This window comes from Alligator sinensis, unplaced genomic scaffold (assembly GCF_000455745.1).
Source record: "Alligator sinensis unplaced genomic scaffold, ASM45574v1 scaffold1308_1, whole genome shotgun sequence".
Taxonomy (NCBI): Eukaryota; Metazoa; Chordata; order Crocodylia; family Alligatoridae; genus Alligator; species Alligator sinensis.
Window position 1 is genome coordinate 615,977 of NW_005842416.1, and position 11,537 is coordinate 627,513.

Genomic DNA, 11,537 nt, shown 5'->3' on the forward strand with positions numbered 1-11,537 from the left:
GTCAGGAGAGGCTTTTCCACTCTCCTCCGAAAACCCAATGGCAGCTGGAATGGGAGACACGGAGGCTTAAGAGCCGAACAGGCTGGATGCCGTGACCGGGGGGGGCTGGACGCGTGCGAGGCGCGCGCACGCACACACAGAGAAGATGGTCGCCTGCGGGACACGCGCGGGCAGCCCCAGAAGATGGTTCTCTTCCTTTCTTGCCCCCGCCTCCTCCTCTTTCCGCAGGAGAGCCGTGCATCCATGTTTGGGGGAGGCTGGTGACTGCTTCCCCGTAGTTCCACACAGGGAAGACTGGTTCTTCCTTTATTCATTGAAGGCTCCTGTGCTTCCCATCTCTTTGCAGGAGGGAAGGGGGCAGTCTACATTCACGTGCCTCCTGCTGGGAGTGTTACTTGTCTGAGTCTCCTGGTTTGATTTTCCTTTCCCTTGTTTTCTGTTTGTTGTCTTTTTTTTTTGTATGGCTTTTCTCTAAAATCTAGTGGTATCTCTTTCACTTTCTGAAGGGCACCATTAGTTTCTGCTTGCCTTGTATTTTGTTAACTTGAGAGGAAAATCTATGTATGGCATGCTCCTCCTCCTTCCCAGCCCAAAAGATGTCCCCATCTTTGACCTCCTAGAGCTTGAGGTCAGTTTCTATACTTAAAATCACATTACATTTTCCTATAAGCTCTTCATTCTTCAAAGAAGATGTTTAACTTTACTTAGTTCTTAAAAACAAACAAAAACAACCTTTCTTCTATAAGGAGGAAGTAAAGGTAGGTTTATTTCATTATACTCTTCCCCAATTTTGAAGCTGTAAGTAATTTTTCAGGAAAAATACATGAAGATGGAGCTAGCAGAGACTAGTTGTAAAAAGGTGCAAGTTGACTTAGAGTAATGATGTCATGGCCTCTTGATGTTCATCTGATGGCAAATGTCTGGATAAAACATGGCACCTGTTGTAGTTCTGCTATCCCAAGGCCAAATAAAATTATTATAATTACATTTTTGTTTAAAAAAAAAACCAAAAAAAAAAAAACCAAAAAAAATCACGCAGACTTGATTCCACTGTGAATTCAAACGAAACATGAAATATTAACTAGAACTAGAAAAGACAAACTTTAAGTTCATCTAGTACATCTTCTGCCTATGCAGGACTGTTTGTTTCTTACAGTGTATACGCTAATACTTTAACCAGCCTAGGTTTTTGAGTATTGCGATCATTAGGATTTCAATCATTTCCTTTCAGGTGGAGAGGGAGACTATACAAATCAAATTTTTTTTCAAAGTAACTTGCTGACATCAAGGCTATTGGCTGCATTCTTATGGATATGAATTCTAGTGTACTAGAATTACATCTTTAAACTACTGTTCAAGAAACTATTTTTAATCACGCTTGCTGTTAAGGAATCCCTTGGAACCTTGGAAAAAAATGTATCTTTCCATTCCATCATGTGCCTACTTTGGTTTGATAGTGCCCAGGGGTGCTTGGCATTGGCATTAATATGCTGTTACAAAATATCGAATATTTTGATCCTTGTTGATTAGTGCTGTAACAAAAGTGTAAGCAGGTGTGTGACTCCCAAGGACCCAATTTGAGTGTGTTAGAGATGTTTATAAATTAGTAAGTGATAGGAAATGGATTTTAAATTAGTCTTGTAGTATAATGTGATGGCCAAAACACTGTTGACACTTTCATTTTAGATTAGTTGTGAAACCAAGATCCCGAATGCTTGGTGGAAATAAAGAAGTGGCCTTCTTCTGGAAGGGCAACAGTATTGGCATTGCTGCCCAGGCCAGATTCCAAACTTGAATACTGGTCAACACCAAATAATAATAAAAATTCTGTAGCTTCCATGGAAAGGTATTCTTTTCTTCCCCTCCAAAAGTCCTGTTGTATTGTTTGCGTAAAAGAGCTCCTGTTTTACATTGCAGAGGTAGCTGCTTTTTCATTTAGGGAGTCCTAAGTTACGATCCATAAAGTTTTCTAGAGTCCTCAAGGGATGAAGTTACATTTTCAGTTAAATCATCATTAGATTTTTCCTTATTTTAAAAAGGACACAAAGATCTAGTACATTCTGGGGGCTGAGGCAACTTTAATAACGTGCATAGAATTTGGAAAATTCTCTCTCATACCAAATACAGGAAAGTCCTTGGAATTGACCAACTTCTTGAGTCTTTTAAAGTTGGGAATAGCTTTTTCAATTACTAAGATCAAGTGAAATACGATATCGGCACAATCTTTATAGACCAGAGAGTTAAAACGTTTTGACTTGATCATCTCAAACTAGAGTTGAAGCGTATTCAGAGATCATATATCATGCCTCTCTGAGGAATCTAGCTTCCTTGGGGAGGACCTTTGTGCTTTTCTTTAATTGTTAGGAAGTGGCAGAAGGCATCTTCCTCTTATTTATTCCTTATGTTCCTTTTTAGAGAGAATTCAGGGAATCTTACTTGAAGCTTTTCCTCCTTAAAAATGTATATAAGCATTTTTCTCTATCTTTGTTCCTAAACAGGCCTGGTGCTATTTTCAGCAATGTAGTTCTCCTTTGTTCATAAAATAGTGTTGTATGGCCTCCTGCCATGCCTATGTGTAGTGTGACCTAGTCACATTTTCCTGGCTGTCCTGGGCAGACCTGAGCTGTTCTTTGAGAAGCCTTTTGCCCAAGTCAAAAAACAAAGAAGGTACTTGAAAAAGGGGACAGGCATTGTTCTGGCTTCCATATCTTCCTCCCTGCCTCACCAACTGACTTCAATATTTACCTCATGTAAGGTGACAATTAATCATGTGCTTGAGTAGTCCCATTGACTTCAGTGTGGTTGCTCATATGTTTAAGATGAGGTACAGGCTTGAGTATCTTCCTGAATTCCTATTTATAGTGAGGTGCCACTACTGCAAAATTAAGGTCTCATTTATTTTACTTGCATTAAAGATACCATAGCATTTGCTGGAAGGTTAAGTTGGTTCAGGTAATATTAAGTAAGCAAAGACAACTACGTTCAGGAGGTATCTTAGTATTCGTCTTAAATTTCAGGGTAGTTTCTATGTTCTGTTCACTAGTTGCTCTTTCTATTTGAGAGATTGGTTGTGCAACTTCCAAATTGGAACTTGGGAGAGGTGAGTCATCTCGCAATACAAGCTCAAGTATTTATATAAACCTTCATGACCACGTATCGTTCTTGATGATCTCTCACTAGGAAGCCAACTTCACGCAGATGTAAAGAGCACTATTCTTCCTCTGAAGAGCAGTATCAGTTCTAATTTTACTGATCCGATAAGAAGAGAGACTTCTCTGTTTTGGAATCTTGAAGATAGATAGATAGATCTTTTTACTTGAGATGAACATAGTATCCCACAAAAAAGTAGCGCTTTCGTGACTGGGAAAGTAATGAATCAAAAAATAAGCTAGCTGATCTATTGTTTATTGATGACCACTTAGCTGCTGTGGAGTTGGAAGTTGACTGATGGTTATTTCTGCACATTGTTAAGCTGCGCTCTGTCCTTAGAGAGCCGACAAAGATTTGGTATTTAGTTCCTAACCTTAAAGTAGCTGCATATCATATCTTATTTAAATTTTCTATTTTTCTAACAAATATAATACATTATTTAGCTTCTCTCTATACTAGTAAAATACTTTTGTTTAATAGTTCCAGCAAACAAAGTGCACCAACTTCTAATACTTTTCTTAAATGTCCAAAACACATTATAAATTTGTCTTTTCACTTTCATCGTCAAAATGCATAGATGATAAAAACTACTACAGAGAATATAAATAAGGTGGAAAAATTTTTCAGGTTACTATACACTCATGTTCTTCCCTGAGCTTATCAGAGACCCGAAGTAAGCTGTTTATGTGAATATGTAACTTGATGGCTATCAATAGCATCCTTGAAGTAAATGATACTTTATGGAATTTTTCCTTCCCAAGTCTAATTGCTCAAATTCTTTGCTCTTAATAGCTTCTTAGATTGCTTATGGGTCCTTATTAAAGGTCCTACAGTGTTTGAATTCAGCATATGTAAAGCTGCTCAGCCAGACTTGCATATCATGAACTACAGTTTTAGTTTGGTAGAGGAACTGTACTTCAAAGGAGAAATTTGGCATCTGACTATCTGTTCTTTTTATATTTTTTCATAAATTATTTGGTCAGTGTATCAAAACATCAGAAGATTCACCTGAAACCTTAAATTTACTACACATAGGTGCCATGGATATGTGAAGCAATTAATTTTAATTTTTGCTTTTCATCTTTATTTTAGCTAACTTTATATTCCTTTCAAGCTTAGTCTTTTCCTGTGTTTGGGTATCTAAGAAAATGGCATTTATAGTTTCAAAATGGCAGGTTCCCTTGAATAGGGTTTTCCTACTTGCTCTTTCCTTTACAAAAATAACAACTTAACTCCCAGCATGTGATCAGTGATTCACTGGCTTTTTTTTAATAGGAGTTGCGTGACCAGCACATCTAAGTTGCATATTTGCTTCTGAAACCAAGAATATAAGTGTCTCTTATATAAATACCTTCACACATGGTGGGGCAAGCAGCAGGATCTGGAAATACTGTTCTGTAATTGCAACAACTACTTAGTTGGACACGATATGAAAACCATATAGTCAGAAGAGATGTGCATCCTGAATTTTAAAATACTTTGGCTCTAACTTAAGTCAATCCCAAGCAACAGATCCTATAATATTTTGGTCTTTGTGCTACCGCATCTTCCTCCTCCTCCTGTAATCAAAAAGCACAAACGAGGCTTTATTGAAATGTCACGGTTGACAAGGACTTTTTTAAGCAACTGTTGGTGATACTGAATTGCTGTCACCCCTCCCCAAGAAACTGGTTGGAGATACCCTTTTTCTTTTTCTTTTTTTTTTTTAAAGGGGTACATGGTTCAATTTTTTCACTTTGTTCTACAGAATTAGTTTTCAAAAGAGCCCTGTTTGCCATGAGAGGATATTACCTGTTGAATTAATGAAATTCTATCCAGATCAGATGAGCTTTTATTATACCTTTTCTTTGCGTGACATGCATAATTCAAGTTTACAGTACATTATAGTCCAAGCTTAAGGGTCGAGTCTTCAAATTGGGAACCCAGAATTTCAAGTCGCTTTTGAATATCTTGCCCTCGATCTATATTTACTCCCAAGGTTATATTGACTATTTTCTATTTTAACCACATTTTTTTTAATTTGCTTTGGATAATGTTCTCTGAACATGTGTATTAAACTAATAACACTAGTCCAAAGTGTATTCTTGAGTCCATGCTGTTTTGTCTCTGTCGCTCTCTCCTTATTAAACTTTATCCCTTTTCCTCAGTAAATTCAAACAAACAAGACCTTCCCAGCCAGAACTGTTGAAAATCTCAGTTACTATCAAAAACTCAGTCTCAATTTTCAGAGTTCTAGATTTTTACCATAGTAAAAGGTATTAGACAGTGGTATCAGAGCATGCAAAAATACTTTTGCCGCTAGATACACAGTTGTTCAATGCCAGTGCCATACTTCCAAATGGAAGCTAAGTCCTGCCAGGAAATTGCATTCTAGAAAATATACCAATTTCCAATCATTCTTTGAATTTTTTTCATTATACAGTAGGAAGTAAGTAAACACAAATGAATCACCTAATTCATAAAGTTCACAAGAGCTCAGTGTACATGATAGTATGTCTTTTTCAAATTTTCACTTAAGACATGGATGACACACTGATGTCATTTGTGGGCATGCTTTCTTAAGTAATTTTGCAAGTTCTTAGACAGTTGTACATAAAAGCTACCCTGGGAACTCAGTAATTTTAATGTTTGAGGGAATGTGACACCCAGTGTTGCATAATTAAAGTTATGCAAAGGGGTTGGCCAGTCTTCCTTACAAATGCAGTCTAAATAAAATCCTAATAGATCTTAAATGGTTGAGTGCAACACCATGTTTTGTGAGAAGGTTCTCAGATTCTCAGATTAATTGCATGTCGAGATCATCAAGCAATAGATGTTGCAATCTTAAATCAAATTTCTCTTCATGCAGATTAACTTGATAAATAGGTGCCATGGAAGTTTCCCAGTATTTTATTTCTGAACCTGTAGGAACAGCTTTAATATACTAAACAACACAGTTGAGTCTTTATAATTGGGCAAATCAAAATATATCAAAGATTTTTTTTATGCTGATTTGCTAGGCTGCTATGTTAGAACTTCTTTTCTTGATCTTTTTCTCCATATAGGGTGTGTAGTAGAGGGAACCTGTTATCCTGACTTTCCTTTTTCCATTTCTTCTCTTTGCTGAGAAACCATGACCTCTCTTGTTTTAAAGCTAGAATGTGAGTTCTTTGGGCAGGGACTAGTTTGTTTTTGGTTTTGTTTCTTAAGCATCTGTATTGTACCTACCAGAATGGCAACACTGACCACATGGTTACTTCTGAGTCCTTTGTTATACAAATAACTATGGCATAGCCAACCAGTCATTTAATTAGGATTAATATCCAGCACCTTACTTGTATGTATGTTGCAAGCAGCTCTTATTTTCACGTGCAACAGTTACAATGACATAGATCTTAAAAGTTCAAATGATGATAGATAATCAGCTTAGGCAGCTGCAAGAGCCACATGTTCTGTATCTGCTGGAAGACTTTAGACTTTTTTCAATAGAAGTCTATTTTGAATAGTAATCATATGCTTGTAGAGGGGTATGAAAAATTCTCTAACATCTATGGAAGAAAGTTAATACAAGCATCAGTTGTCTTTAAAAAAAAATAAAAAATGACTCTACATTTAATTTTTTCAATAGGAAGTCATTCTTGACTACTTCAATTTAGAGAGACACCTTGCCAAAAATTTTGAATATCTGAGGCCTTTTACAAATGTGGAAATAACTGTTTTTTCTCTTTCCAATATGTGGCTTTTAATACTGTATTGCAGTACAAATAAATTCAGCAGTTGATTTTATAAAGTCATCTTTAGGAGAGACCTAATTGCTTTACCATAAATATTGTGATAGTAAATGTCCTTACTCCTCACTGGCATCTGTAAATGAAGTTGTACTTGTTACTTTGAAGTAGTGGGACTGTAGAACTCGAGTACCTCTTGCACACTAAAAAAAAAAAACAAACCCCCCCCCACAAAAAAAACAAAGAAAAGATTGGTGTTAGCCCCATATTTATAGAATCTTTAACGCTTTCTTGGTTTTGGTAAGCAAAATATAGCATGTTTATCTTAAAATATGGATGATGGTATTAGGAGTGGTGGCAGATATGGCTTTCTCAGCCTTGCACAGTCACTTTATATTATACTAGAAAAATATAGCAACATTTTGCTCTGGTAGTGAATGAACTTTTATCCTCCTTACCTTTCTGGATTTTACTATACCAGTAAGGAGCCCCTTACTGAGATGCTAGACCAGAATGTCTTTTTTTAGTATTATTCTTCATTTTCTGTTGTCTGATGTGATTTTTATAGTTTGTCCAGAAACATATGCTTCATATAGTTTTTTGGAGAGAGGGAGGAAGGCAGCAGTAGAAAGGATGGAAGATTACCTCAGAGGCTTGAGTTACCTACTTTATGGAGCTTTTGACCTCTATAACAAAGCTCCTTATCTCTTTGTTTTAGAAGTTGTCTGAGGTAAAGCATTTGCTACAGGGAACTACAGATTTCTCAGAAATGCAGCTCCAGTCCTCTACATCTTGAAATAGAGCCCAATTTGGCAGTCATCAAGTTAGCAAGTCAGCCATTTGCTGCCACATACTCTCTTGTTTTCCACTGGTCATTTTGGCCTCGCATAGCTAAAATTGAGGAGGGGGTGGACAAGAATAGCCACATGGCAAAAGCTGAAACCGTAGGAAAGAGACTCCTATACGAATTTATGGAAGAGAACTGGCGAAAAAGGAATATTGAAGTAGCCATTTGTGTGACCGTGTAATGCACACAGTTTATGCCCGAAAGCTTGCAAATAACTTTTTTTCCAACTAGGTAGTTGATCTAATAAAAGGTATCACATTTACCCAAATAACCTTGCCTGACCCTGTAATGCATGTATTTGATATGGATGGCCCTGAATTATGTTAGGAGAAGTCTTAAATTCTCTTCAACTGAAGCTTAAAAATGCATAGCTGCATCTATGTTCTCTTTTAGTAATAAGTGCTTGTTGCCGTGGTAAGTAGGCTAAATACTGACAACCTCAGAGTGGCTGGATGAAACTTAACAACCTTTTCCAAGAGAAGTTGCAATATGAAACTTGTATTCTTACAAAAACAAAATCAGTTTGGGGATTTTTTTTTTTTAAATGAAATGTATAAAGCCTCTTTTGAAGTGTATATATCTATTTTCATGTGAGTATATTAAAATTAAAATGCTGTTCTTTCCTTAAATTTCAGCAGCTTGCTCAGGAATAAATAGTGATAGGGGGTGGATTTCAGTTACTGATATGTATGATTCTAGGCAGCTGTTAACACAAAGTCTGTAGCCTAAATCCCATCTTTTGAGGCTCTTTTAATACATGACACTTAAAATAATTCATGATCCATTAAACTAATTACTTTCTTTTAAAACTGTCAGTGAAATGACAACTTTGTTTAGAGGTTTCAAACGTATATTGATACTGACTTTCTTTTCTCTGTATAGCACTCTTTCAGCCAATAGCTATGGGCTCTCGAGAGTTTGAAGATGTTGTGAAAATCCTGCATTCATCTTACCTGGAGCCAAGTTCAGTGGCTAATTTCAATTACAAAAGAGCCAGCTTAATTCATAGCGAGTTGTTGGAAAAGGAGGTGAGTACCTATAGGTTATCCTCCAGGAATATGATGCAAGTTAAACAATTTCTCAAAGTTTTGCCCAGCTCCTGTGATGTTTACACTAAGCCAAACACATCAAATCATACATTTCAGTTTCTTAGATGCTTGTGTGTAAGGACTTGCTGATCTCTTAAAAAAATCACGATTTCCAGATTTGCTCTGTGTGTGTGTGTGTATATAAAATTACAGTAAGCTTATTTAAAATCAGCTTAGGGAATTTTTGATTTCTGGCAGATATTACATATATGGAACAACTTATGTGTTGATCTTGCCCTACATAGTGCAGTGCCACACACTGAACCAATTTATGGAGTAATACAATGGCAAACCAGCCACAAAAGGTGTTCCACTTACGTAGGACCTTTCTCGCTAGTCTGTATTGCACCTTGAAATGAATGTATGGCAGGTATATCTGGACTTGAGGTGCCTATGCCCCATCCGAATAATCACTTCATTTTTGGGATGGGGTATGGGAAATCCTGGGTCTAGACCTAGTTGCCCTTTGCCTGCTCATCAGGGATCCTGGTTTTCTGATTTTAAAAAAATTGCAAACTCTGACGAAAAATTGCAAATTCTCTGAAAAATCCCAAAATACATTATTAAAATTGAAAAGCCCCCAGCAGCACCCCCCAACCCTGCTGGTGCCTCTCACTGCCCCCAAAGTCTGTCCCCCCCACCCTACTCTTGCCTCCCATCCACAGCCCTTGCCCCCCAGGCCTGCTGGAGGGGCCCCCATCTGCCAGGGCTATGGGGCCAGGGACCCAAGTCTGCAGCTCCCTGACCCTCACAGCAGGCAGCAGAAGCTGAATGGAGCTGGCTCTGCCACTGCTCCAGCCCCCTGCAAGCCCCACTTATCCCAGGCTCCAGGAGAAGAGCGAGGCTGAGCTGAGCCAAGCAGAGCCATGGCTGACATGAGTTTCAGGCTCTGCCCTTTCCCTTCCCATCCAGGCAGGGCTAGGGGTTTCTTACCCTGTTTGCAAAGAGCTCTTGCAGGCTAGAGCTCAGCCAGCCTGCAAGCTGTTTGCAAAAGCAGGGAATCTACAGGTTTCTCTTCTAAAAGGAGAAACCCATGGTTTCCTCTGTTTTTCCATGGGAAATGGAAAACCCAGATCCCTGCTGATCATTTAAAGCAGCCTAGGATCCTTAGTCCCAAACCCAGTGCTGTTTCCCACCGTAGGGAGATCTACGATTGTGGTAATTGGTGTGCTGCCACATCCCCTTCAGTAGTGCGGCACGGCAAAGACAGCACATTGTGCCTATGCCCTACAGCCAAAAGGAGACATGTCAACAAAGCTTCTGTTGGAGGGCTACATGCAATACTAGCTGTAGGAGCTCACCTGCACAGGGTCTTCCCAGAGTCCCTGTTTTCAACTCCAGAGCCTGCTGCTGTTTGCTGTTCTCCCTCGCTTCAAACTTAATTCAGCAGTAGGAGGGTATGAGTGATGGTGCATAGCCCCTGGCCCCTATGAAAGCAAGGGCTGAGCATTGCTGTTGCTGCCTTTGCCCCGCATCCCTTCCTTTTTTTTAAATGTATGTAAGGCATTCTTTTTCTTTCACTTTCATTATAAAACAATGGGTCCAGTGTAAGCCTGCGTATGACTCTATAAATACACTGCGGTTTCAGAATTAATTAAAACCAGAATTGATAGTAGTGTAAAGTACTTAAGAAATGAAACTGGTACAGAAGTTTGTGGGTAAGAACTAGAGATTAGTTCCTGAACAGCTAGATATGTATCTAGACTGCAAGTCCAAAAGGACATCCAAGGCCTTGAGTTGAATGCTGCTTTTTGTTACAACTCCGCATCAAGGAGAGAGCAGAATGATGTGGTCATTAATCTTGTACCTGGGAAGTGTGTTTCGTATCAAAACTTCAGGATAGATGGCATTGAACATGAGAACACTAGTTTTATTCTGTATAGGTATTAAGATTTTGTTTGATAACAGTTCACAGAAAAGCGCAGAGAATTGAAATTTGATGGTCGCCTTGAAAAAGAGCTTGCTGAATCCTATGCATTTCTTATGGTTGATCGACCTCAGGTAAGCAAGTGCACTTACACTTTAAAAAAAATATTTTTTTTCCTAGTTTTGTTACTGTGGGATGTTTTCTTAAACTAAATTGCCTAGGTTGATGATTTTAGGATTCATTAACTATGAATGAATGTTCTATGGTTTTAAAATAAAAAATCATCTAGAAACCACAGAAATACAGAGAAGGAATTTTGACATACAGGCAACCTCCACTTAGTGCTCTTAATTGGTTCCTGAAAAACCGAGTGTTAAGCGAAACAAGCATTAAGTGAAACAGAAAGTATTTGATGAGCCAAGATGGCAACCGCAAGTGTTTTTAATGACCCAAGATAGCAACTACTAGTGTTGTAACGAAACTCGCTGAGCGCTAAGTGAAATCAGGTATCAATTTAAAATGAGTGTTATAGCGAAATAGTGTTAAGCAAAACAGCATTAAGTGGGGGTTATATCTGTTTTGGCATGGAATTAATGGAGCTCCAGATCGATGAAGTCTCTTCGAACTCTAGTCGATCCTCCCAGTCTCAGGCTATGGGCTGAGAAGGGACAGGAGGATCTATGTGGTCAACCAAAGACTGCAGCGCTGGTGTCGTCAGGAAGGCTTTGGCTTTCATGACCACAGCCCGCTCTTTGGCGAGAGAGGCAGCGAGCTGCTGGGAAGGGATGGCCTCCACCTCTCTCCCCTAGGGAGGAGGCTCTTCTCAGCCAGACTGGCTGACCTGCTCCACCGGGCTTTAAACTAAGCCCGTTGGGGGA

General features: G+C 38.6%; 1 protein-coding gene across 1 annotated transcript in view; it reads left to right on the top strand.

Annotated features, from left to right (window-relative positions):
• The window catches only part of FAM208A (family with sequence similarity 208 member A), a 50,767-nt gene that overhangs the window by 293 nt on the left and 38,937 nt on the right, over positions 1–11,537 (top strand). The window contains exons 2-3 of the mRNA XM_014522932.2: positions 8,587–8,732; positions 10,701–10,793. Of these exons, the coding sequence (XP_014378418.1) occupies positions 8,607–8,732; positions 10,701–10,793 (219 nt within the window). The 5' untranslated portion in view covers positions 8,587–8,606. The remainder of the gene's footprint in view (positions 1–8,586; positions 8,733–10,700; positions 10,794–11,537) is intronic.